The 27,249-nt window shown below is 55.7% G+C and overlaps 1 protein-coding gene across 3 annotated transcripts; it reads left to right on the top strand.

Annotated features, from left to right (window-relative positions):
* Positions 1 to 1,083: 1,083 nt before the first annotated feature.
* On the top strand, positions 1,084 to 26,817 carry KCNC4 (potassium voltage-gated channel subfamily C member 4). Of its 3 annotated transcripts, none has more exons than XM_013200394.3 (5): positions 1,084 to 1,280; positions 3,200 to 3,946; positions 10,515 to 11,451; positions 12,974 to 13,159; positions 25,614 to 26,817. In XM_013200394.3, the coding sequence occupies exons 1-5, from the start codon at positions 1,113 to 1,115 to the stop codon at positions 25,673 to 25,675; spliced, it is 2,100 nt and encodes a 699-aa protein (XP_013055848.1). In that variant the 5' UTR covers positions 1,084 to 1,112; the 3' UTR covers positions 25,676 to 26,817. The 3 variants fall into 3 exon arrangements, with proteins under 3 accessions (XP_013055848.1, XP_047911064.1, XP_013055850.1); XM_048055107.2 differs by lacking the exon at positions 25,614 to 26,817 and adding an exon at positions 19,081 to 19,863; XM_013200396.3 differs by lacking the exons at positions 1,084 to 1,280; positions 25,614 to 26,817 and adding exons at positions 1,977 to 2,226; positions 19,081 to 19,862.
* The last annotated feature ends 432 nt before the right edge of the window (positions 26,818 to 27,249 follow it).

Genomic DNA, 27,249 nt, shown 5'->3' with positions numbered 1-27,249 from the left:
TGCCCGTGCCCGGCCGGCGAGGAGCAAGGTGAGCTGAAAAATTCACCCCGACGGAGGCGCAGGGCAGAGACGTGCCTTGCTCACAGCCTGCAGTAGGTTCCCTGCGAAAACCCCCTTCCGAGAGAGCATCTTGAAAGGTTGCGTGGGCTCGCACCCCGGGGAGCTGCTCTGTGCCAGCAGCACCCTGGGGTGCTGTGGGTGCCACCGCCCCCCGCCCAGAAGCTGGCCTGCCCCGCCAAAAGCACGAAGGGAAGAGGGCAGAGACCTTGGGGCAACTGTCGGCTGCTGTCAACATGTTTTTCTAGTAATAGGATCCTAGTCTTGAAATACATGGTGTGGTTGGTTTGTCCATCTCTACCCCAAAGCTGGATTGTCTCCCTAAACTGAGATGCAGTTCCCCTACCTCCTCTGTCCCCCCGTGGGCAGAGACGCCACATGGTCCCAGCATCTCCCTGTCCTCTCCTTCAGGTCATGCAGCCCTCCAAGCACCCCACAGGCTGTCATGCCAGTCTCTGTGTGCCAAGCTGGGGATGTGCCCCTTTCACTGGGCTGTGGGCCCTGTGACAGAGCAGAGACCAGTGGGGGGAACCTGGGAACCCCATACCTCATCCTTGGGACCCACCCAAGGGCTCTGGCTTTTCAGGTTGGAGCTGATCCTCCATGAAATCTGCCAGATCCTACTGATCCATCCCTTACCCAGAGGCTGTCTGTCAGCCTTGCAGTGGGGATGAAGGAGGTCCCTGCAGAAGTGACTCCCTCTCTCTCCAAAAAGACCCTTATTCATCAAGCTCTTGCTATTTTTTCTCTCTCTCTCTCTCTCTCTCCTTTTTTTTTTTTTTTCATGGACATTAAAAATCTGAAGGCATATTTAGAGAGCAGACAGCTTTGGGCGGGTGTTGCTGGCTAAAAGATCCTTTCCTTCCCCAGATACAACCCATTTGTCTGCCTGGCCACCCCCTCCCGCCCCAGGAGCGGCCGTGCTTGGGTGCACGGCGATCTCTTGGGATGAAAGTCGCTGTATAAAATATTAGCATCAGGTCGCAGCATTCCTTCCTCCTGGCCAAACTCACATTACCGATGATGAGGAGCCGAGCTGTGATGCCTGGCCGGTGATGCAAGGCTCGATTTTTCCAGCACGGCTTTCCCTCGGGCTCCGTGCTCCCCTGCTGGTGCAGCCCCGGGTGGTTTGGGTGTGGAGCCGTGCCAGCCTCCACCCGCTCAGGATCCGGCCCTGGAAGCTGTCGAGTTGCAGCTACAGTTGGAGCAGGGCTTTCTTGGTGGTAAGATTTTAAGCGCGGCTCTGATGTCTCTCATGCCTTTTGGGTGGCGTGTCTGCCCCAGCACCCCTGGCAGGGGGGTGATCATGTCACCGAGGGGACAAACCCGGGCAGGGGGTGAGGAGGGGGCTCAGGACCCCGTGGGGACCCTCTGCAGAGCCTAGGAAGGTGCAGATTGGTGCGGGAGTGGGGCAGCGTTCCCCACTCGCTGTCCCCTCACTCCGCACCAAGGACTCCCTTACCCAGGTGCTGACCCATTGCTCCCCCCCCCCCCAAGTAACAAGCCTGTGTTGGGCTCTGATCCCACTTATAACCCCAAAGCACCCACCTGCAACCCCCTCCGCCTCCCCCCCCCCCCCCCCCAACACCAGCAGTGCCAGTGCTGGAGTAAACACCGCCGACAGGTCCCTGGGGTCTTCGCCTTGGTGACAGGCTTGTCCCTCTTCACCTCCTCCCCAGTCCCAGGAGAGGAGCTGAGCTTCACCAGCCCCCGGGGGTGGAAGAGCCCCCAGCGAGGGGCCTTAGGGGAAGGGCCTGGGGGCTGGGGTGGGTGATGCCCTGCGTCCTGCGCTGTGCCCAGTCCCAGCACCCATGGGCACAGCTCCGGGGAAGGGACAAATTTCATGCGGGAGTCGAAGCAGGGCAGAGGGGTGCTCGGGGAGGGGGTCGTGGGAGGGAAGGGCCGGGGCTGACTGGTGCCGCCGGGCTCCCCATCAGCCGCCGATCCGCACCTAGGGTCGGTCTCTCCTGACCTCTCTGTGAGCGAGGGATTGCGAGCCAGGGAGGGATGGGATCTGCTCGAGCCTCTGCCAAGAGCTGGCTCCAGATCCGCAGGCAGCTCTGGGCTGCATTTCCCCTCCGGCGCGAAGCGGAGCTGGGGTGTCCGGGGCTCCCTGCGCACTGACACAGAGCCCCCCGAGCCTCGCTGCACGCCGCGCCCCGCGGGGAGGTGAGCCGGCGGCTGGGGGCTACGCGGGGGCTGCGGGGGGGACTGGAAGGGATGGAGGGGCGGACGGACGGACCGACGGACGGATGGGTGTGATGGGGGGGCGGATGGCTGGGAGGATGGAGGGAGGGATGCGGGGATGGAGGAGCGTGGCGGGGAGGGGGGGAGGGAGGGAGGGAGGGAAGGAGGGCAGCAGCGGGGGGTGCCGGCGGCAGCGGGGGGCCGTGGGGCCGGGCGCTGGGGCGGGGGGGTCCCCGGCCCCCCGGCGGGGCGGCGCCGGCTCCTGTAACCCCGCCGCTCGCTCCCAGCCCTATAAAAGCCCCGGGCGGCGGCGCTTCCCCGCCGAGCCCCGGAGCAGCCCTCGCCGCCTCCCCGGCCGAGCCGAGCCGAGCCGAGCCGAGCCGGGCGGCAGCCTCCGGGGCGCAACAGGCCCCCCCGGGCCGGCCACGCGGGAGCACCCCCACCCCACCCCCCCCGCCGCCGCAGCCCCCTCTGAAGGGCAGGGCTCCGCTTGGGGGGGGGGGTGCCGCATCCATTCCCCCCCCGCCGCCTCCACCGGGAATCGGGGAGGGGCCCCTGCCCCTCGGCCCGGGGGGGCGGAGGGAGCGCGGAGCCGCCGGAGCGGGCGGCGGGGCCCCCCCGCGGCCGACGCTGCAGGTAGCGGGGGCTGCCCCCCCTCCGCCGGCCTTGGCGGTCTCCTCCTTCCCGGCCTGGCCCCCCCGGCACTGCCCGCGGCTCCCCCCCCCGCGCCCCCCCTTCTCCACTTGTTGCTGCCCGGCGGGGCTGGGCTGCCTGCGGGCGGAGGGCGGTTTTATTCCGGGGGGGTGGTTTTAGAGGGGGTGGAGGTTGCAGCCTCCCCTGCCGGCCCCCGGCAGCCAGCGGTGTCCGGCTCGGCTCCAGCCTGCTCCCCCTCGCCCGGCGCTGGGGCTGGCGGAGGCCGGAGCGAAGGCTGAGCCCCCCCTTTTCCCCTCCCCAGTCCCACCTCTGCTCCCCTCGCCCGCCTCCGCCGACCCCCAGCTCCTCGCCCCGAGGAAGGGTGCGCGAAGCGTGCGTCTCCCATCCACCGAAATCTATGATCAGCTCGGTGTGTGTCTCCTCCTACCGTGGACGCAAGTCGGGGAACAAACCACCTTCCAAAACATGCCTGAAGGAAGAGATGGGCAAAGGGGAAGACTCGGACAAGATCACCATCAATGTAGGGGGCACCCGGCATGAGACCTACAAAAGCACCCTGCGGACTTTGCCGGGCACCCGTCTGGCCTGGCTCGCCGACCCCGATGCCCAGAGCAACTTTGACTTTGATGGTAAAAGCAATGAATTCTTCTTTGACCGCCACCCTGGGATCTTCTCCTACGTGCTCAACTACTACCGCACTGGCAAGCTGCACTGCCCGGCTGACATCTGCGGGCCCCTCTTCGAGGAGGAGCTGACCTACTGGGGCATCGACGAGACCGACGTGGAGCCCTGCTGCTGGATGACCTACCGCCAACACCGCGATGCCGAAGAGGCCCTGGACATCTTCGAGAGTCCTGAGCCCGGTGGAGGGGCTGGTGGAGAGGAGCCTGAAGAGGAAGGGGGTAGGGAGATGGCCCTTCAACGCCTGGGCATGGAGGACAGGCTGCCAGGGGCGGCAGGGGCTGCCGGAGGGGGTGGCTGCTGTCGGAATTGGCAGCCCAGGATGTGGGCACTCTTTGAGGATCCCTATTCATCCAAGGCGGCAAGGGTAAGCTCCCGAAAAGTGCTGGCGGGTGGGGATGGGGCCGTGCTGGTGATACCTTCATCTCCTCATCTCCATGGGTGAGATGGACTCTCCACTGGGTGTCCCCTTACTGCCATGGGGCATGTTGGCCATCTCCCATCCTATGGGAAGCCTCTTCTGTCATCTCCCTGTCCCCTCCCAAGGCACTGCGCATGGGCTGAGACTGGGGGCCACTTTCACACCCTTGGGTGCTGCCAGACACCTCCCGGCCTGTCATGGAGGTGAGGGATTGTCTGGGAGAGCCTTTGGCAGGGCTGAGTTTTAGGTGGAGTTTTAGGATGCTCTAGGACAGGCAGGACTGTCTAGTTTCCCCTTCCTTGTGTGTGTGCACACACCAAAAACAATGTTAATGATGCAGGACAGGGCCTATGCCCTGGCACGTGTGTCAGCAGGTAGGGAAATACTAAAATTGGGTCCTGAAGCAAATGGGATCCTCACATTTGTCCCCAAGGAGCTCATACCCCTCTTCAGGCCCAAAAGATGCCCTCTCCATCCCTGCCAACACCCTTGTCCCTGCACCCATGTCCACCACCATCACCATGTTGATGCAGCCCACACGCAACATACGGTCCCCATCAGCACATTGAGCACAGGCTCGCAGCTGTGGTTCTCACACAGAAACACACATTCACACACCCCTTTCAGAATCATATAATCACAGAATGGTTTGGGTTGGAAGGGACCTTAAAGCCCATCTAGTTCCAGCCCCCTGCCATGGGCAGGGACACTTTGCCCTAGACCAGGTTGCTCAAAACTTCATCCAACGTGGCCTTCCAGGGATGGGGCATCCACAGCTTCTCAGGGCAACCTGTTCCAGTGCCTCACCAGCCTCATAGTAAAGGACTTCTTCTTTCTACCCAATCTAAACCTTCCCTCTTTTAAAGCCATTACCCCTTGGCCTATCCTTACACCCCCTAACAAAGAGTCCCTCCCCAGCTTTCCTGTAGCCCTCTTTACGTAGTGGAAGGCCACTGTAAGGTCTTCCTGGAGCCTTCCCTTCTCCAAGCTGAACCCCAGCTCTCTCAGTCTGTCTTCATAACAAAAGTGCTCCAGCCTCTGATCATCCTCATGGGCCTCTTCTGGACTTGTTCAATAGGTCCATGTCTTTCTTGTGCTGGGGACCCCAGAGCTGAACTCAGGGCTCCAGGTGGGGTCTCACGAGAGCAGAGCAGAGGGGGACAATCCCCTCCATCACCCTGCTGGCCACGCTGCTTTTGGTGCAGCCCAGGGTACGGTTGGTTTTCTGGGCTGCAAGCGCACATTGCTGGCTCATGTTCAGTTTTTCATCCACCAGTACCCCCAGGGCCTTCTCTTCAAGGATGCTCTCTTTCCACTCATCGCCCAGCCTGTGTTTGTGCTTGGGATTGCCCCGACCCAGGTGCAGGCCCTTGCACTTGGCCTTGTTGAACCTCATGAGGTTTGCCCAGGCCCACATCTCAGTCCTGTCCAGGTCTCTCTGGATGGCAGCCCTTCCCTCCAGTGTGTTGACCACACCAAGCAGCTTGGTCTCATCAGCAAACTTGCCGAGGGTGCACTCAATCCCACTGTCCATGTCACTGACAAAGATGTTAAACAGTGCTGGTCCCAACACTGACCACTGAGGAACACAGTTCTTCACTGGTCTCCACCTGGACATCGAGCTGTTGACCGCAACTCTGAGTGCGACCACCCAGCCAGTTCCTTACCCACTGAGTGGTCCAGCCATCAAGTCCATATTTCTCGACTTTAGAGACAATGATATTACGGGGGACAGTGTCAAGTGCTTTGCACAAGTCCAGGTAGGTGATGTCAGTTCCTCTTCCCCTATCCACCAGTGCTGTAACCCCGTCGTAGAATGCCACCAGATTTGTAAGGCATGATCTGCCCGTAGTGGAGCCACGTTGGCCATCACCAGTCACCTCCTTACTTTCCATGTGCCTTAGCAGAGTTTCCAGGAGGATCTGCTCCATGACCTTGCCAGACACAGCGGTGAGACTGCCTGCCTGTAGTTCCCTTAGTTCCCTGGGTCTCCCTTTTTTCCCTTTTTAAAAATGGCAGTGATATTCTCCCTCTTCCAGTCACTGGGAGCTTCATTGGACTGCCATGACTTCTCAGATATTATGGACAGTGGCTTAGCAACTTCATCCACCAGTTCCCTCGGGACTTGCAGATGTATCTCATCAGGTCCCATGGACTTGTGCACCTTCAGGTTCCTCAGATGCTCTCGCACCTGATCTTTGCCTACAGTGGGTGGTTCTTCACTCTCCCAGTCCCTGCCTTTGGATTCTGTGACTTGGGCGGTGTGACTTTTCATCCATGCACATCTCTGGGGACTCAGTACAGCGTGTACACACACTGTGAGCACATGCAGGTGCTAACACCCAGCTCATGACCCCTTTGCACATGCGGACAGTCCCTATCCATAGACACCAATGTGCCTGGGACGTGTTCCCCATAACCAGGAGCATCTTTGGGCTCCCAGCCCAGCCACTATCTTGCATGGGTGTCTCCTTTCGCAAATACTCTTAGATAATCCCCAAAGTGCTGCCCACTGACCCTCAGACACCCGCCCACACAGTTCCAGAGCCATCCAGTCCCATCCATGCACATCCCCCCTGTAACGCCCAGCTTTGAAATCTGCCACACACGCACACATACATGCAGGCATTTGGGATCTAAATGAATTCTGGATGCCTTTAGAGGTGTAAAAAAACATCAATGGTAAGAAATCCTGCAGGCATTTCACACCCACCAGCAGCTCAAAGGGCAGGGGGTCGGTTTCTCAAGGAGGTGTTTTTGCAGCTAACGTAAGAACGACACATGCACACACACAAAAATGTTTGGGCAGCAAGAGCTTTACTCATTTTAAAAGGGGTACCTGATCCTTTCCCCATCTTCGCGGGCTTGTTGCCTCTGAGAGATGTTCTGAGTGTTGAAATGCTTCAAATAAAACACGGAACAAAGCAAAACAAGCAAGCAAGCAAACAAACAAACAAAAAACAACCAAGAAGAATAATTCAATTCAGATTTTTCATGTTATTATTTGCTTCTGCTTTTCGTGTGCGCTGAGGCTGCTCTCAGAAAGGCATTCGCTAAACAGAAGCGGCGGGAGTGCGTCGGAGGCAGCAGGCAGGGCTGTGATGTGAGCTCTGACTGGGGAGATAATGGTGGGATGGAGTGGGACCAGGCTGTACTGGGAGCTCCCCGCTTCCTTCTTTTTTGCCTCTCTAGGATAAGGGCTCAGCTTAGCACTGCTGTGGGTATGGCCACCTTCAAGCCGCTCCAGCAGCGACGCTCTCAGGCTCTCCTGGGTCATATTTTCCATGCTGAGATATCAGTGTGGTTTTGCAACAGCTTAGGAAAAATGCTTTGGCAGAAGGGGAAGCTGAGGCACACGGAGGTGCACCTGACCCAATTGGCAACAACCTGTCTAGTGCACCCAGTTATTGGTGCACTAGCTGGGTGCACTGGTGGACTAAGGTGTCACTGGTTTGGTGTCACTGTCTGGCACAAGGATGCTCTGAGACCCACGAGCACCTCTGCAGGTGCAGTGTCCAATGAGCCACCCCCATCTGAGAGTGGCTGAAATGGGACTTTTTTCTGCTGCCCCATTTCAGAGTTTCTCTGCTCTTTTTCAGAGGGGAAGCAGAGGGTCAGTGCCAACTATCAGCATTTGGCCTGAGGACGTGCTGGGCCCTTCCCAGGGCAGTTTTGGAGCAGTAGGTCCTGCGGGTGCTCGTTCTTGGAGCAGCCAGTCTGGTGCATCTTGCCAAATCTTGGTATCGGCAGGAAGGAGAGCCGTCCCAGGTTGTGTGCATAAAAATCCTCCCTAGATCTTGCGACAGCAGTGCCTGAGAGTCTCAGGGTTGATTTTCTCTGGTCCTTGCTCCTCCCCAACCCCAGAGCAGCCCCTCGGGCCCTGACTCAGTTGGCTTGCGTCTATTTCCATCTTCCCCTCTTTCCAGCATCTCTAGCCCTGCACCTCCAGACCTGGCAACTGCACAAGCATGTGGTTAGAAATTTTCTCCCCGAGTTTTGAACTCCTCTTCCTTGTAGTGTCAATGCCCATGGGTTCATTGCCTGCTTCATCTAATCCAGTCTCAGAGGTGCCAGTGAAAACATGGTGCCCAGTGTAGTTGCTATCCCAGCTCAGTGTAAAACTCTGTTGTTCCCCATCGGAAGCTGCTCTGCTTCTGGTGTTTGGTCTGCTTCCAAGCTCAGCTCATGTGTAGCTCCTATTTTTTTTCCCCTTTGCAGCTAAACCTGACCTCACATCCATTGGGAATTCCAGGCTAGGGCCACCCTGTAGGGTCATGCTTTTTGGGAACACCCATCCCAAACTGTAGAGACTATGTTGAGCCACCATTCGGATCATCAGCAGATTCTGGAGAACTTGTTTGGTGGGACTTTTAGTGCTGTATTGGTTACTGCTAGGTATAGACACGGATTTTGTGTTATTTTAAAGACGTTTTTGGGAGCAAGACAGAGGTTAGAGCTGATGTAAGATGTCTCAAGTCAGATCTTCAGCTGACGTAAAACTGGGGCAGCACTGTCGGCTTTGGAGGGGGAACAGTGGTTGGCACTGGCTGTGAACGTGACTCTCCTATTTTTAGAGGATGCTGTTGCACCTGGGGCTAAATCAGCTCTCACCTCCACAGTTCACACATCAGGGCTGTTTTATTGCCTGAGTGTTTGCTCCTTTGGGGGAGTGGCAGCAGGGTCTTGCTATCTTCCTTGGTAATTTTTTTTCCTACTTTGCTTTGAGCCTAAGGTTTTAATCTTTATGTGTCCTTCAGATTACCCTTATGGGCAAACTCCGGAATGTTACTCAGGACCCAGTTGAAAATTAGATTATTTTGGCCATGCCACCACCTGCGTAGGCACTCTTGTCTGGTTAAAAGGGCTTCAGTTTAAGATCCCACTTGGATTTGCTCCCCCAGTTGCGCAGGGCTGGGCGCAGCTGGCCGGCAAGAGAGGCCTCGCAGCGTGTGGTCCAGCAGGCTTTGGTCTGGGGGGTACGAAGCATCTCAGCCCATCCCTGGGCAGGTGTCCATCATAGGGTGGGAGGAGAATCACCTTCCAGAGATTTCTCCCTCGATTAGGGTCTGGCTTAAACTTCACACCTAACTTCTGGAGGAATGATTCTCCTACACTGGACCCGCACAGGCTTGCCCTTGGGGACACCCCGTGAGGATGCTCTCATGTTACTGCCAGTGTCTGGGGCTGTTTTTTTCTCCAGCGTGACTCAGGCTGTCTCCACTGCTGATTCACTCCAGCCGAGGACCTGGGTTGCTGTCTCCAGCAGGCTCGTGGCAGCTCGGACGGCTGGTCTGATGGCAAAACGAGACGTGAAGCACTGCGAGCAGCAGGTCGCATCCTGCCCAGTGTGGGCAGGCTGTGTTAGCAGCAAAGGATCTGCTCCTGGGAAGCCAAAGCAACCGTGCTTTTGTGCTGGAGGGAGGTAGAAGGAAGGTTTTTCCGCTCAAGAGGCTTTTTTCAGGGGCTCTTGCAAACAGATGCTCTGGGGAATGGACTCATCATGAGCTCATCCTGTTGGGGGGGGAGAGGGCTGAGCAGGATTGATGGGGGGGACGACAAAGTGTTTTCTGTGACACAGCTGCATGCTGCTGGCCCCTCCTAGCTCACACCTGAGGCGAAGTGGCATCATGACGTGGGGAGGAGACGAAGGTCTCTCATGTTGGAGAGAGGGAAGCAGTGGGAGCCACCTGCGTGTCACTAGGTTTGCGCATAAGTACGATGCTGGGCTGAGCTCTGCCAACTGCTCTCCGTGTTCTGCCCTCCCAGTTCCTGGGGCTGCTTGTGAGAACAACACCCAGCACTGACCCTGAGGGGGCAAAAGGACATACATCTCTGGTCCACGCCGAGACCTCATGTTAGATTCATAGAATCTAAAGAATATCCTGGGTTGAAAGGGACCTACAAGGATATCTCAGCTGTGGGATTTTGGATGAGTGTGGGGGAAAGCCCTTTGAATTAGTCCTCTGAAAGCTGCCTTTCATGCGTATTCCTTTTCATGTGCTCAAGTGGAGGCTTGCTCCAAACACAGGCTGCTGCAGGTCTCCCTTCATTCCCATCCCTGTCATCTCCAGCACATCTCCAGCCACAGCTGGAGCCCAGCACACCTTCCTGTGTCCATATCACAGCACTTGGAGAAAGGTCCTGGACCGATGACCCCAGACTCTGAGGTTTGCTGACAACTGATGGGAGAGGTCCAGGGAATGCTCCCCATTCGCCATCCTTGGTCTTGAGGAAGCAGGGACCGAGTGGATGGCAAGCAGCACAGCTCGTGGGGTGTTAGGAGCCTCATTTTTGTCAAATAAGGCCTTCTCCCATCCCTGCTGGGGCTGTTCGCTTGCAGGGATTAGAAGAGACGTACCAAACACAGGTGACACCAGAAGTGTGCCTCACCCTGCCCTGCAGTTACCATCATCGTGGTACATAAAAGCACTGCTCTCCCCCACCAGCTGACCCAAATCTTTCTACGTATTCCCAGGAAGTTCAGCTAATGGCCCGTGTGATTTAACTTTTGCAGGTAGTTGCTTTTGCCTCGCTCTTCTTCATCCTGGTCTCCATCACAACCTTCTGCCTGGAGACACACGAGGCCTTCAACATCAATGTCAACGTGACGGAGACCCTCGTGGTTGGCAACACCACGACAATCCTGCTGACGCATAAGGTGGAGACAGAGCCCATCCTCACCTACATCGAAGGGGTCTGCGTCTTGTGGTTCACCCTCGAGTTCCTGGTTCGCATCATCTGCTGTCCAGATAAGCTTCTCTTCATTAAAAACCTGCTCAACATCATTGACTTTGTGGCCATCTTGCCCTTCTACCTGGAGGTAGGTCTTAGCGGCCTGTCCTCCAAAGCTGCCCGGGATGTGCTGGGCTTCCTGCGGGTGGTCCGTTTCGTCCGGATCCTCCGGATCTTCAAGCTGACACGGCACTTTGTGGGCCTCCGGGTGCTGGGCCACACGCTCCGGGCTAGCACCAATGAATTCCTGCTCCTCATCATCTTCCTCGCCTTGGGGGTCTTGATTTTCGCCACTATGATCTACTATGCTGAGCGGATTGGAGCTAAGACGTCCGACTCCAGTGGGAGCGACCCGACTCACTTTAAGAACATCCCCATTGGGTTCTGGTGGGCTGTGGTCACGATGACGACCCTGGGCTACGGTGATATGTACCCCAAGACCTGGTCGGGCATGGTGGTGGGGGCTCTCTGTGCATTGGCTGGGGTGCTTACCATCGCCATGCCTGTGCCCGTCATTGTCAATAACTTTGGGATGTACTATTCCCTGGCCATGGCCAAGCAGAAGCTGCCAAAGAAGAAGAAAAAGCATATACCCCGTCCGGCCCCACTGGACTCCCCTACCTACTGCAAATCTGAGGAAAACTCCCCCCGCAACAGCACCCAGAGCGACACCTGCCCCTTGGCAGTAGAGGAAGGGGTGGCTGAGCGGAAACGGTCAGGTGAGACCCCAAAGGTTGGGCAGAGGGAGCGGGAGACCTCTGGGAGCCCCCAAGGCTACATCTGTGTTCCCCTGTGTCCCAGAGTCCCTGGGGATTTCCCCGCTGCGGGATGTGGCTCCTGGCTCTCAGGGAGATGAGCTCATGGTGCAGAATGGGCCGAGACACCCGGGTAGTGGGGGCTGTGTTGGTGGGCCAGGATGCTGAAGATCAGGACCCTCCACCTGAGGAGGGCATGGCCCCAGGGGAAGGGCCATATTCTGCTCTCCAGAAATGCACTAAGCCCCCTCGGTGTGATTCAGGGTGTCCCTACCTTGTTCAGCTTGACAGAGATTGGACCATTGGCTCAATTCCCATCTGAGTTTGACAAAGTCCTTGGGGTAGATTTTTTTTTTTTTTTTTACTTCCCACAACTGTAAATCAGGGCCAGCTTCACCAAAATGGATAAATCCATAGATACACCCTGGGGCCTGACCTCATCTTCCCATTCATCTTCTAGTAGATATGGCATTCCTGCATGGCAAGCCCAATGCTGCTCAGGCAGGAGCAAAATCAGCCTCTGTGCATTTTTTCTTTGTTCTCGTGCACGGAGCTGAAGTCTGGGACTTTTGCAGTCCTTTTCTTTGGGTCAGGAGAGAGCTCTGAGCCCAGCTGTGGGCAGCTGTTAGTGGGCAGCATTGCTTGGGCTGAGCTTGTGAGATCAAGGGAGCCTCTCCATGGTGTCTCTGCTTGCCACGGAGGCTGCTTTGTCCTTCTCACCTGTTTGCTGCCCCAGAGCAGCCAGTTTTGCAGCAAGGAAAGGGGAGGGACCATGACAGGGCTGTGTCCTACATGGTGTCCACTAAGTCAGCCCTGAGCAGTGGCCTATCTGGCCACCTGCCTAACACTGGCCCTTCATCTGTGGGGACACGGGGAGATCCCAATGCCCTGTATGGGTGCTTTCCCTTATAAATGTCCTTTCCAAGCGCCTACACAGCCCATCTGCCCCAGGAGACCCACCAGTGGGGAGCAGCAAGAGGAGCTGTTTTGCAGGAGCAGATCAACCCCGTCCCTCCAACCCTACACTAATTCAGGAGCTTGGGACAGGTCCTCACCAGGTGCAGCATCTCAGCTAACAAACCACAGTCAGATGACATAAATTAGCAATTCACCACCACCCAGAAGAGCCCCAATCTCAACTGGTGTGAATTTAGAAGAGCTAATTCCCACCAACTGAGGGGATGGTTTTCAAAGACCAGGGGTGTTTCATTCCTGGCCAGCCCTGCTTGGCTTTGTGCAGGGTATATAACCCTCAGTAGGAGCAAGAGATGCTATTTGCTGCTTGGGATTAAAATTCAGCATGGTCCTTCTTCCCTAGTTAGCACGTCCAGCTGGGACATGCCTGAACTTTTGGGAGTTGCTCTAGGCCTTCTGCAATCTGGTCTTCTGCATCCTTGTGTGGTCTAATCAACCCCCTCTGGCCACCCTGAGCATGTCATCCCGTGGGTTTATCAGCTGCTGATGGGTGTCTGCCACCTTCTTGCAGACTCCAAGCAGAACGGCGAGGCCAACGTGGTGCTGTCGGATGAGGAGCAGCCGCTGTCACCATCTGATGAGGAGAAGCGGCCCATGCGGCGCTCTAGCACCCGAGATAAGAACAAGAAATCCTCCACGTGCTTCCTCCTGGCCACAGGTGACTTCTCCTGCGCAGCGGATGGAGGCATCCAGAAAGGTACGGCTGGTGCTGGAGGTGTGGGCTGGGGAGGGCCAGATGGAGCAGGGAGCTGGAGGTTTACTGCATCTGTCCAAGACCGTGGTTCATCTCCATCTGCCCAGCTGGCTGTTGTTCTCCACTCCCCCCAAACCCACGTGCCTTCCTGCCTTTCCATCTGCTTCATCCCTGTCCACCGCATCTCTCTGTGCTAGCTCTACCCTTTTTGTTTTTTCCTCCCCCAAGCCCTCCTCCCCTGGCTGCCACCATCAGGGATCTGTGACCTCGTGCTGGTCACACTGCCCTCCCTGGGGACAGTCCTGTCCCTTTGCTGCCCAGTGATCTGGCTCTTCTTGTCTCTCCAGCTCTGCTCCCCGGTCCTCACCCACCCATCTCAGGGTGGTGTTGAGAGGATGCCTCTCCTGAGATTGTGGCTGAGGCAGGTCAAAAGGTTTTCAGTAAGCAGAAGAGCCCACGAGATTTTCTTTTTCTCTCCTTCTCTGATGTCTTTTGGTGGGTTTGAGCGTGGGGAACCGCGATGTGTCAACTGCTGCCTTGCCAAAAGCACCAGGTTGCCAGAAAGGCTGTCTCCTCCGGGTTTGGAAAGTGAGCTTTGTGAAGTGTTGAGGTTTTCTATGGGAAACTGTGGGGGATACCAGTCAGGAAAACACAAAACTCTTCTACTTGTGACAAAATGACTGTCTTCTTCAGTTGGGAACCTTTGCACTGCCCTCCAGCCTTTGGAGTCCCCCTCCCAGCACCCCAGCCCCCGGGAGGATGCACCCACTGCCCACCTTGAGCTGCAGAATCTGTCTGCACCCTCAGTTGCTAGGTTAACTCTTAGGACATAGCTCAGTTCTTCAGCTCTGCAGTTTTCTTGCTCATTTGTACATCCAAGGTGGCGTGGGAAGATGCAGCTGCAGATCTGACCTACTTCTGCCTCCTTGGAACCACCTAATCCTAGTTACTCCCAGTAACTAGTCCTAGCTACTGGGATCAGAGCTTGTGACCTGGGACCAGGCAGGAGAAAAGATGATGCCCTGTATCTCTGAGCTGTGCACTGGGGCCTCTTGGCTCGAGGTGTTGGTGCTTTAGAGACCCTCAAGGGTTTGCTGCTTTAGTGTTGCTTGGGATGGTAAAGACTGGATGGATTTAGGATGTAGAAAGGATCTTGATTCTGGGTCTGTGACCTCTAGCCTAGGTGCTCTGGTCCATCTCATGCCCCTGGCATCTCTTACACAGGAGTCACCCACTCTGATGTGCGAGGCAGCCCAGCTTGACCCAGGCTTTTCTGGGCCAGGCTCTCTTGCAGTCCTGGAGTTGAGGGTAGGCATCTGGGGGCAATCACAGTTATTACATGAGCAGAAGCAAATTGGTTGTGTTGTCCTGGGAAATCAGTGATTCCCTTTGGTGTTCCTGCTCAACCTTCTCCCTTAAAAAAGAGGAGGGGGAAAAAAAGAAAAGCCTTGTTCATCTTTGGGCAGAAGAGTATTATACAAATATTTGCTTGAAATACTTCTTATGTTTCCTGGAAGTACCATTTTCTGTAAAGTTGGTCTTTTCTTCTAATGCTTGCTGATGAGCAGAGGTGAGGGGGCTCTAGTCCTGCCTTGGACCTGGGGAGGGCACTGAGTTGGAAGGGATGGGAGAGAAGACTGACAGCCCATGCTGGTCTTTACCTTTACAAGATGCTCAAGTCAGGCAATTCTTCAGCTGAAGCATTTTATCTTTGTCCCCTGAAACCAAGGGAACTACAGGAGATCTAACTGCTGAGGATCCAATGCTGCTCTTGCTGGGCTCCCAAATAAAATTACTGGGTTGCAGAAGGCCAGACTTCTATTTTTTTTTCTCCATGCATGGTGGCATCTACAGATATTCAAAAGGGCACTGTAGTGATCTTTCCTGGCTCGTTCTGGTGTCCTTCCTGCAAACGTCAGAGTGCTACGTACAGTTAAGAACAGACGTATACATGGCTCACTCGCCAGATCACTTCAGCAAGGTAGGGGATGAAAGGTGGCTCTGGAGTTTAGAGGAGCCCAAGCAATGTGTGAGACCTTTTGGGAAGAGAGAACCTCGATATCCGCATCCTGCTTGTGCTGTTGGGTATGGATAGGTGGGACACTGCCCCAGGAGGTCCAACCTGATGTCTTCGCTGGTGAAATGCTCTGGTGTCGTCAGGGTTAGGGGTGGGCAGTGGTGGTCAGAGGGGCAGAGCGTCCTCCTGTGCTCCTGCCCAAAGGTGCTGGGAGCCGAAGAGGCGCCTCTTCCCTCAGTCCTGATTTATCTCCTGCTGAGGCTGTTTGTTCTGGTACTGGGATGTTGGCAGCTCTGCAAATTGAGATGAGTTTGGTTCTGAGCCCGATTTGCTGATGGCCATCTGTCAGATCCTGGGACAGGTACCGATGTCTGTACAAGCTGTGGAAATCAGGAGACGGGGCTGCTTCAGGAATATGCTGCAGATCTTGGCATCCATCATGGTTTGAGCCTGATGCCAGTGGTTGGTTTCTCTGGGGCAGCTCGAAGAGAAGAGCTACCCCTGCCCACTACCCCTTGGACATGGGCCCTGGAGAGGACTGGGCTGTACTGCAGCATGGCACCTGCACCATGGCATGTGTCTCTTGTCCCTGTTGCTGCTCATAGTGGTGTCACCTTGCTCCCCTGCTGCTAGGGTCTGCTTCACACCCCTTATCTCCCTCCAGCAGTCACAGCCTGACCAACAGTTCCTCCAAATGCATCCTGCTGGGACACAAACACTGGCATGGGTCTTTCTTGGCATGTGAGCACCTGCCCTCTGCCTGCATGTGGGCATATGGAGGCAGGATGAGTCCAGCACACCCCTGGCCAGCAGCAAGCAAGATAGGTTAAGATGGTCTAGGAAAAGCAAGGCAGTGATTGAAACCAGAGCGGACTTTCTAGAGAAGCTACAGGGAATGGGGTTAAATGGAGGGAAGGGGATGTACCCTTCTGGCCAGTCAGGTCTTCCACACCTCCCTTCAACAGCACCCAGCGTTGTAAAGCAGCAGTTCTTTAGCTTGGCTGCCAGAGCCCAGCGCATCATGCAGCTGATTTTACTCTTTGCTTGCTGTTAGTGCAGAGTCGTGACCAGCATGTGGATGGCACGGTGTGGGATCGAGTGCAGGGATGCTCATGTGAGCATCTGCCAGTGATGCTTAGCTGGGAAGGAGCAGGGACAAACCCACGTTTGCATGGGGACATGCGTGCAAGTGTGTGCAACCAGCAGGCGAGCGCCAGGCCGCCGTTATAAACACATACACACGTTTCTGGGCAATGCCGCCCGCTTGCATTACCCCATCCCCATCTGCTGCCGGCTCAAAGCATGTGCGAGCGTGCACGTGTGCTCCTGCGCCGCAAGTGTTTGCAAAACGGGGAGCGCAGCATTGCCAGCTCCCGGGGCACAGGCTGCCCTGCCGCTGTTTGTGAGATGCCTCCACACAGCTCCTTGGCAACAAACCTGTTTTTAAAGCAATCCTGGTGACCTCCATTAGCACCTACGCGAGTTGCTGGGATACCAGCTCCGCTAACGAACTACACCGGTGGCAATTAGCAGAGTATGGCCCTTGGGTGCTTTGCAGCTTGACTTCTTAGTGGCACCTGGCCTGGAGCTTGGTGGAAAGCCATGACAGCCTTCAGGGCTGAGGGACGTCATCCTGAGCTTGTTCTCAGGTGCTTGTGCATGGCTCTGGGTGTCGGGAATAAAACTGATGGGGAAAATGAAGTGTTAGGCTCGGGGCAGGTTTGCCCTTGGAGTCATGTTTCAGGGAGGCCCTGGAGCAATCAAGCATCTTTATGAGGTGTGGCCCCAAACTGTGATGCTTAAGACTTAATCAAAACTGGCAGCATGATTTTGGCCCTGGTTCTGTACACCCTTCACCTTTTTTTATTTTTTTTTAAATTCGATAATCTGATCAAGAGGGCAAACAGCACCCCTAGAAAGTGCACAGCCACGTCAGTGAGGCTTTGCATCAACAGGGCAGTGGCCAGTAAGCTCCAGCCCTGTAAGCCCTCTCTGCCTCTGTTGTTTGGGTGGCAGACCCATCACTTACCCCGAGCTTTTGGGGACTGGCTGCAGCCAGGCACAATCACTTCCCAGGGGCGTTTCTCAGGATAGAAAGCAGGCAGAGAAATGCGTGAGCAGCTCAGGGAGCCTCAGCACTTCTGGGAAAAGAGCAAGGTTTGCTGAAGGATGAGCCCGGTGCTGTGGTTAGGGGGGTGTTTTGGGGCAAGCAGGCTCTGCATTGCCTGCTTGCTGTAGGTGGGAAACATCCCTTGCTTGTCACGGGGCTCCCCCCAGCCCAGGGCTGTGCTCGCTTTCCCCCTGGCGTGCTGCATGGATTCAGACCAGTGGCTTCATGCCAAAACGTAAATAAGGAAATTGCTCTTCTGTTTGGAGACTGCTGCCGCTTCCATTGCGGGAACTACAAAAGCTTTGCAGGAGTCAGCAACAGGTTTAGGCAGGTGGCCCTTGGTCCCCTGACCCTTCCCTGCTGCTGGGGCGCAGGGGGGGCTGGCTGATGGGAAGGAGCTGAAAGCTCCCGTGCTGGCTGCTGTGGTCAGGGGGAGGGGGGGGAGTATAAAAGGGGATAGCATCAGATGTGGAAGCCCCCCAGGTGTTCTGGGGCCTTTCAATACTGTGCTCGTGCCAGCACCCTCCTCAGGGGTGCTTGCAGGGAGAAAGCCGCAGCCTCTGCTGTGTGCAGCCAGCCCTGAGCCAAGCCCTGAGCAGTACCCGCCGTGGGTGCCTCTGCACCAAGGCAGAACCCAGGGACTTGCTGTCAGCCCCCTGGGAGGTGGGGGGATGGTCTGGGAGCTTGGCACTGCTGAAGGGGCCATCCGTTGCTTTGTTTTTCTGCTGTCGGGGTGCCGTCCCCCACTGCTCCCGCCCGGAGAGCACAGCAGCAAGCGCTGCGGGGCAGTTTGGCTCCCGCTGGCCACGAGCACCCTCAGCTTCCCTCGCTTTGGCAGCAGAGCTGGCCCTGTGAGGCGCAGCAGTCCAGAGAACAGATCTTCGGGCTCACGTGGAACATCTTTAAACAGGACTGCTGTTTGGATCTAAAAATCCATTTTTCAGTGCAAATACTTAGTTTCTTTCCCAAAGAAAAGTGACTTTTGACCTGGAAGAACACTTGTTCTGGCTGTTCCTTCATTATAAGCTTGAGCAATTTCTGGCTTTTTGGGGAGTGTTAAGGGTTCCCATGCTTAAAGAAATAGAAATGCTTGCTCTTCAGTGCAATTTCTCATGGAAAATCTCAAGCATTTCTACCTGCTCCTCTGCATACAGAAAGGTGTCAGCAGCAGCTTGCTGCTACAGCAGGCTTAAAAACCAGAGTCAGGGGAATAACTCCCTTCAAATCTCACATTTGTTTGAATTCTGCTGTTTCCCCGTTTGCTTCAGCCCACAAAATCCCCAGACTCATGCCTCATTCAGAGAAATCTGGGAAACAAAGCTTGAACCCCCCCAGGACCAGTGTTGGGATTCCTTGTTGCCCTAACATCGGTGCTGGTGGATGTTTGGTCACTGGTCCAGGAGCACGGATCCTTCCTGACCTCGCTCTCGGGTAGCTCCTGCCTTGAAAACCGGGGTGGCCATGGGGTGGGGGTGGGAGGAAAGGGGCCAGGGGGAGGCAGGGCCCCTCGGGCTGGGTTTCTGGCAGGGAAGCCCTGAGCTGAGTGGGGTGCATACTCTCCAGTCCTGGATCTGGCCAGCCCCTCTTGGCTGTGCAGGGAGCCAAGGGGAAGGGAGGGGGGCTCTGAAGCCTGTTAGGATCTGCAGAGACTGGCTGCACTCAAAGGACCAACACTGTCCTTTTTGGATTTTTTTAGGGGGTTGAAGTCAGGTGAGGGGCTGGGTGATGCCTCCCCTGGCGCTCTGCGCTCCTCCCTCCCCAGCTCTAACCTCACCTCTGTCCGTTTTCTTCACAAAGGCTATGGAAAATCCCGGAGCCTAAGCAGCATAGATGGTGTGGCAGGATCCACAGTGGGGTTGGCTCCCCTTGCGTCGCGCTACAGCTCTCCCTGTCCTCTGCGGCGCCCCTGCTCTCCTGTCCCCTCCATCCTCTAAACGCCGCCTGGATCCTGCTTTGTTGTGTCAGCCGCGTGCTCCCTGTGTCGCCCTGTCCCCCCCCACCCCGTGACGCCATGTCCCCGGCCGTGCCCATGCCCAGAGGAGACCCGAGCTGGGACGTCCCCATCGCTGAGAAGTGGGCTCTGACCTCCAGCCGAGTGCCGCTGCTGTGCTCCCCCTGCCCGTTTGCAGGAGGTGTCCTGTCTCCATTGACCTCGTCGTCTCGCGTCCATGTGTTGGGACAGTTCCCAGGGGGGTGGGAGGGCTGCTCAGTGGTTTTCTTCCCCTGGAAACTTTATTCATCCTAAATAAATTGGGCTAAGGGCATGCGATCCCCTTCCGTGTCAAGCCCTCCTTCCTGTGGGCTGTTTGCGCTTGGGCAAAGGAGGCTGAAAACGCAAGAAGGACATGTTGACTCACAGAATTATATATCGTTGTGGTGGAAAATGGCTGAGTTCATATCATTTTAGGTTTTCTTTTAAATCAGCCTTGAATTTCTGGAGGCAACAGATGAATAAATCTCTATTCCCTGCCCAGCAGCAATTCCCATCTTGTTTTGTGCTTTTCTCTGCCTAAATCACACTCTGCTTCCCTGCTTGTGTCTGCTTCTCTGTCTGACCTTGGGGATGGTCCCAGGCCAGTACCCAGTAGTTTTGCAGCCCTAAATACCAGCCCTGAGGTCCTATGGAGGTGGGAGGCTGCAGGGCCCTGGGATGGGTGTGGGGAGCATGTGGAGGCTGGGATGAAGGATCGGTAAAATATGTCAATGGATGTTCCATAAAGAGCTGGGCGATGATGGGGAGGGAAATGTGTGTCTGTTGGAGCAGCTGGGAAAGCTGCTGCTGTTGAGCGGTGGGGAAATGGAATAGTTGAGACAAAATGAGGCCCGAATGGATGGGGGAGTCTTCTGAGATTGGCCCAGGGTGGTGGGGCAGAGCAATCCCACATCCGATGGGATGGGAGCTGGATGTGACCCGGGTCCTCCTGTCCTGGGAGGGTGATGTCTGAGTGCTGGACTCCTCACTGCACGCTGCTGGTTTTTTGCTCGTGTAAATCAATTTTTAGGCTTTTGAATGATCTCGGATGTCCTCCCGACCTAGAACAAAACCTGCAGTCCCCTGAATTTTGGCTTGTTTCTTGCTTGGCTGCTCCGGCTCTGCCTCCTCAGAGGTGGCTGGGTCCTGGGTGGCTGGAAACGGAGCGGTTCAGTGCCAGCAGCCCTGGCCCCGACCCTCATCCCAGCACACACTCATCCTTTTTCCTTACTCTGAGCAAGTCCAGCTTGGGGTAACCGGAGCCTGGGGGCTTTCAGCCAGAGGATGGGGACCAAAGTTTAGCCTTGGTTATGATTAAAAACAAACCCACAAAAGTTTACATGGATCAAGCCCATTTCCTTCATCACAGCCAAGGCAGTGCTCATCGGATGATGCAGAGTGAGGATCCCCGTGGTGCAAGGCTGCTTCCTGGAGTATTTTGGCAGACGCTGCAGCCAGGATGTTTCTGCTCCTTCCTGGGCTCCCTGTGCCTCAATTTCCCTCTGTGTAGAGAAGGGGCTAAAAATGGGAGCATCCTGCAGTAACTCTTGTTGCCACCGCAGTGTAAGAGGTGCTACACAAGGAGAAAGTTAAATGCCTCTCCCAGTTTATTTTCCTTTCCATCAAGTTGAATGAGCTGACAGGAGGAGCCAGTCAACACGTCCCCCTTCATTTGGGAAGAAGGCAGACCCCTGAGAAGCTGACAAGAAAGCCTCACCTTTCATTTTGCTTTACTTCTTCCTCCCTGCCTTCTCCTGCCCCAGCCTCATCAGCAGATTAGGGAGATTCAAAGGAGGGAAGAAGAAAAGAGGGGGGAAAAGCTCAGCTCAGTGCTGAGCTGCTCCCTGGGAGCCTGAAGGCAGGACCAGGCAGCAAACAGACCTGGTGCAGGAGTTTAAGTGTGAACGCTGTCCCCTGCTGTCCACCCCAGGGTGTCCCGTAGGGTTCCCACTGTGGTGAGCCACCTCTCAGCAGCAGTGCATGGGCTCGTCGTGTATGGTTTGTGTAGCTGCGCTCATTGAATTCCTGTAATTAAAGTGCATTTGTGCACCCAACAATTCGGGTAACTCCATAGGTTTTTGAGTCATGCAAAAGGCATGTGAAATGCTGCATCCTCCCCTTGGAGTGGGGTCCTGCACTTGGAGCAGGAGGAGCTGAAATTTCCTGAGTCCGTGCAAGACAGAAGGTGACCCTCCACGCTTTCCCTGGTCTCTGAATCATAAATGATAAATGGGTAAGACCCAAGGTCACATGCTGACTTTGGAGATGAGCCAGGCCCCAGAAACCAGCCCTGCATCATGCAGAAAAGCTTTGGGTTTGGAGGCACTTGCAAGCAGGGCATTAACCCCGCACCAGGTACAGCCACAGGTCCAGCGTGGAAAACCCTCAGTGGACGACGAGATTTCTCCCTGGTTTCGTATTAGAGCTGACATGGAGCTGTGCTTTGTAATTTTTAGATTTGGCGTTATGCAACTCAGTGGAAAGCATGACTAATGTGCAAAAGCTCCTCTAAAACAACAGAGCCCCGAATGGGAGACAGAGGCATTTCTGTGGGAGGCACCAAACTGTTGAAAAACCCACTGCATCTTCGCTCTCTTCCCCCCGCCTTCCTCTGAATAAGTGATTTGGAGGATGCAGGAGGGGGGAAAAGAGATGTTATTTTTAGGAGGGGTTTCAGTGGGCTTGGGGGGTGAGTTAGCAGGGGTTAATCCCTCTGATAATATAAGAGGAGCTGTAGCAGCTCGGGAGAGCAGACTGCTAAACCTCTCTGTAGCCCAGAGTCTTATCTCAAACAGTGGCCAAAATTGGCCGCCTGGAGAATAGGATAAGAATAGAGCAAGCGAATACGATACTTCCCCCGAATATCCTCCCAGCCACTTATCTATGTTTAGGGATCTGGAGAAGAGTGCACGTTCCAGCTAAGGCAAAACGCACTGGGAGAAAGCAAGGTTGTTTGATTTATTCTTGACAAACTGAATAAATCAATAGGAGTACAGCTGCCTCTGCCCAAGTCCTAAAACAGCATTTAAAAAATAAACCAGCGTGCAGTGATTGAGCTTGCTGCTGCCCTCCTGGCCCAGAAGGCAGAGCTTTGGCGTGTTTTGAGGATGTGGCTGGTGCTGGGGATGCGATGTTTGCTCCCGTCGGAGCTGCTGTCCCTGTCCCAGCAGGACGCTGTGCTTGAGCACAAGCATCTGGTTTGGTGTGAAGCACTGCAAGCCCCTGCCGTGGGCACCACGTGCATGGGGCTCTCGCCTGTGTAGGGCATGGCACCAGGCAGAGCTCTTGTGCCCCGTGCTCCTCTCTCCCCATTGCAGGTGCAGATGATGCTCAGTACTGAGGATGGGATCAGAGATGCCTCTTCCTCCTTGCATAGCTCCAGGCTGTTATTTGGAGTCCTTGCGTCCATCTGTCCTGTATCCATGTGCATGTCTGTCTGCTGGGACCAGCAAAGCAGCTGTGCAAGGGGCAAAAGCAGCTCATTCTTTGGAGCCAGGGAGCTTTGGGGCAATTCACCTGCCCCCCCCCCAACCAAGAGTTGCCTCCTGCTCCTCACTTTTGCCTGAGGCCCCCCATCACCGTCCTGTGCCGCACAGAGGCTGCGGTGAGAGCCCGGGTTGCGTGCAAAGTATTAATTGTTATTGTTGCAGCAACCGCTCTGTTTCTCGAGAGATGCCTGAAAGAGCTGAGAAAATAGAAAGGCCTGTCTGTCAGCTGGGCGGGAGGTTAAGAAGTCAAGAGAGTAATTGCTCTACCCAGAAGCAGCCTGTTTCTGACTTCCCCAGCACTGCCAGGAAAAATCCTCAGTGCTTATTTGATGACAATAAAATTAAAAAAAAGCAACCCTATTCCTTGCCCATGCTGACGAGGAATGCGGAGAGCAGAGGCAGATGCAAAATAAGATGTAGCTGAGCTTAAAAATAGGAGCCTCTGAGCTCCCAGTCTGTTCCTTCGTTACCTCCGCTCAGGCAATTGATTCTTGTTAGAAGAATGGTGATGGCTTCTGGTGCCTGCCAGCAGGCGATGGCCACAGTCCTGCCCCAGTGGGGAGGCTCAAATCAGTGCCAGGCTCACCTGAGAGCTTGGGCACTTCTTCGGGCGGTGGCAGTGCTCAGAGATGACCCCATGGGGACGTTCTTGGGGCTGTCCTGATTGCGCGGATGATGTCCGAGGTGGCTTTGCAGAAGAGCAGCCCCGTTAGGCAGCACCTCCCTGCCCCTCGCAGCAGGGTGGCAGCAGGCTTTTGCTCCATCTTTGTGAAAGCCCCGGCTTTTTGTGGCTGGCGGAGGTGGGCACTGCGCTGCAGGAGGGGCAGATGTTCGCTGGGAGGCGTTTCACGCCGACTTGTGGGGACCAGGGCCCTCTGCCCACTCTGCAAATCCCCCCCCATTGCAGTGGCAAAAAGAAGAGGGACCTGCAAAATGGTGCGGGTTGGACGCAGGAGCCTTCAAAGGCAGCCGGGGACCCAAGCGGAGCTGTCCCAGCGCTGCCTCCTGCACCGGCAGCCACAGCATCTCCTCTGTGGGATCGGGCAGCGCCCAGCCTGGCAGCACCCGTACTGCGGCAGTGCTTTGGCTTTTAGAGATTTCATGTTCAGCACCACCTTGGCCTTCTGTATTCAAATGGATCTTACAATGGGAAGGAGGAAAAACAAACAAACAAACAAACAAACAAAAAAAAGGAAACCCACCACCAGAGCAAACAGTTTTAATGTAGGACCTACCCAAATGCTGCACCGGAGCAGCTGGAGGCTGGCAGCCAGTGGAGGCAGTGCTTGGGGCTGTTTGGGGAGATGCTTGTAGGGGGAAAGTCTCTGTCCCTGGAAATTTCTGAGGGGTGGCCTTGGCAGCACTGCCGGCAAACCTGGGGGATTCTGGGGCTAGGCTGTGCTGGGTCTGAGCTGCAGAGGGGCTGGTTCATGGCTGGCTGTGAGGGCGAAGGGCTGGAAACCTGCTGGTGGTGCGTAATCGAGCTGGGAACGATGAGCCAAGATAGGAGGGCGGATTTCTCGTGGTGGCTTTGTCTGGGGATAGCGATTAAATAAAATTCTCTGCTGTTGTTATTTATTTTTAGTCGTGCTAATTTCTCTGAGGCTGGGAAGCTGCTTTCCAAGGCAGGTCCCTGGGGCATGTGGGCAGCAGGTCTCAAGCTAGCACACAAAATGGCTTTGAACAGGGAGGAGGAGATGGGAGTTAAAAGCCGAGTCGTGTCCCTGGTAAATCAATAGACCTGACGGTGAATGTTTCTGGCCAACCACGAGACCTGCAGTGAGCTTTTAGCTGCTTGCAGGAGTGATTGAACCAGGAGCAGCAATATATTTCAGCAGCTGCTTTGTGCATGGCCAGTGCTGTCTTTTCCCAGGGTGTATCAGAATCCACCCCAAATTACTTAGTGGAGATGAATCTGGGTCCCCCAGAACGGTTCATCATTTGGGGACAAACTACCATGGGATTTAGGGACTGTAATCCCAGGGGTTTTGCTGGGAAGTGGCTGTCTGGGGGCTTGCAAAGACTGCGTGTGGGGAGTGAATGTCCAGGCTCTGCGGTGGGCAGGGAGAGCCCATTCCACAGCAGTGATGCTTGACAGAGGATAAGACCTTTCTTTTGGGGAAACCAAGCTGATTTTGGAGCTGTGGGGGGGAAGCCAGGGTGAAAACAGCCATCGGAGCTCAGCATTGGGTTTTGCAGCAAAACTGCTGGCTGGAAAGGGCAGCTCCGTGGCTTATCGGGTGGATCAGGAGCTGTCTCCCTGTCTGACAGCCCCTCGCCTGGAAACCTGGCACATTGGTAGAGGCAGTGTTGTGACTCAGAGCTCCAATCAATGTTAATTAATTCAATGATAACAAATGAGAGAGAGAGAGAGAGAGAGAGAGAGAGAAGAAAAAACACTGGGAGATATTAATGCAGTAGGCTTGGCTTTGAGACATCTGGCTTGGGGTTGGTTTGGAAACTTTTGATCACAAGCAGCTTTCTTGCAGTGAAACGACTTCGTTCCTCTGTTCTTCATTTTTACTTTCAAAGTTGCCTCAACTCCAGTTCTGGTTTCTCTGGTTTCTCCCAAGAAAGAAAACTAAGGAGAATCCAAGGAGACATGGGAAATGTCTCCACCTTGCTGGGGGTGTCTCTGGGTCTATTCAGAGGCATTTTTAGCAGTTTTGCCTACTTGACTGATAGAATAGCAGCACTTTCTCTCTCCAGAGAAGATCGTTTCACTTAGCAGTTCCTCTGTTTTCTGCACCCTACAAAGTGTTGGTCCCCATGAAACTTGGTCTCTCTCTCCCTCGCTTTCTCTTTCTCCACAAATAGCTGATGAAAGCAATCTCTAATGGTGTGTTTAATACCTCTGTCTTTAATTGCAGACACCTGCCAAGATGTCCTCTCTTCCAGTTACCCCCAGGGTGAGGTGGTCACCTTCTCCTGAGCCCCGGCTGGATGCAGGCAGCACCCCGGCGAGGGATGTGTGCCCCGAGGGATGCTCTCCCCGAGGGATGCTCTCCCCAAGGCAGAGGGATGTGCACCCCAAAGGATGCTTTCCCTGAGGCAGTGGGACGTGAACCCCGAGGGATGCATTCCCTGAGGCTAAGGGATGTTTTCCCAAAGGGATGCTCTTCCTGAGGCCAAGGGATGCTCTTCCTAAGGCTAAGTGATGCATCCCACTAGGGATGCTCTGCCCAAGACCAAGGTATGCTCTGCCCAAGGGAGGTGCTGTCACCAGTCCGAGGGATGCTCTGCCCAAGGCTCAGGGGTACGTTCCCCCAGGGGTGCTCTCCCTGAGGCCAAGGGATGCTCCCTTCAATGAGCTTTGCCAGCCCAGTGCAGCAACCCGAAGCTCTGGCTGCCCCCTCCGTGTCTGGGGGGGCTTGGCAGCCGGGTTCCCTGCCAGAGAGGGGCAGCAGGGCCAGGAGGGGAGGTCGGGGGACTGGGGGCTGCCCCGCTCCCCTGCCTGCTACCAGCCCCTCTGTGCACACTGACCCCTCCTCTCGCCCATGCTTTCGGATGCATCCCCTGGCCGCTGCTGTCCCGCTGGAGAGACCCGGCCGGAGCCCAGCCTCCGCCACGGAGCCTCGTCAGCTGCTCGCCCCTCGCTCCCGCCCGTGGCTCCATCCATGCTCTGACCATCTCTGTCGTCAAACTAGGGACTCTCCATGATTTCGGGTGCCACAAGCGGGCTGCTGCACCATCGCCCCCCTGGTGGGTGTACCCCAAGCAGACGGGGGCAGACGGGGTTGGCTGGGGCACGGGGGCAGGGACAGGAAGCAATAGCAGTGCCAGACGCGGGTGCCACGGTGGGGTGAGCCCGGCTGGCCTGGAAGGGTCAGTGTCTTTCTAATGCTGTTACATATCTCTGTGATCAAGGCAATACTACTCCCATTTCCTTTGTCCTGTACGCATGCCTCTACCTGTCCAGCCGTACTAGAGTTCTAATAAAGACATCCACGAGCTGAGTCAGCTCCCGTACCCTCCTGCCTTGGTGTTTCCTCTCCATGCACTGTGAAGCCCCAGGCCCACGTGTCCCTGGCAGTGAGGATTGCAATTCCAGCAGCTGTGTTGCCTGCATGTTGTGGCCAAGCTCCTTGCTTTCTTGCACAGCTTGGATCAGAGCCCTCTTGGAAAGCCCACGACAGATTGATTTCAACATCCACGCAATCTTCATTTGTTGAAGAAAAGGCACCGCAGAGCTGACAAATGCATTGGCTCTGCCTGCCCTGACTAGCAAAGACGAAATAATTAACATTATGACCATACTGGTGCCATCCTTACGTTTCAGAGTGAACGCTGCATTGGGGTGAAGGGAGCGGTGCTCCCGGAGCTGCCTGGGCAGACTGGCAGCAGAACCAAGCAGACAGCGTGAAGCTGGTTTGCGGGTGTATGGCTGCTACTTCACCCTTCTGGGGCTGGGTTGCTGCTGGTGTCACCTTCTGAGCAGCTCCACAGACGGTTTAAGCCCTCTGCACCCCCAGGTGCTGCGTGAGCCCCCAGAACGCTGCAGAGGCC

This window comes from Anser cygnoides, chromosome 25 (assembly GCF_040182565.1).
Source record: "Anser cygnoides isolate HZ-2024a breed goose chromosome 25, Taihu_goose_T2T_genome, whole genome shotgun sequence".
Lineage (NCBI taxonomy): Eukaryota > Metazoa > Chordata > Aves > Anseriformes > Anatidae > Anser > Anser cygnoides.
Note: the sequence above shows the minus strand (reverse complement) of the source record. Positions and strands in the feature narration are given on the sequence as shown.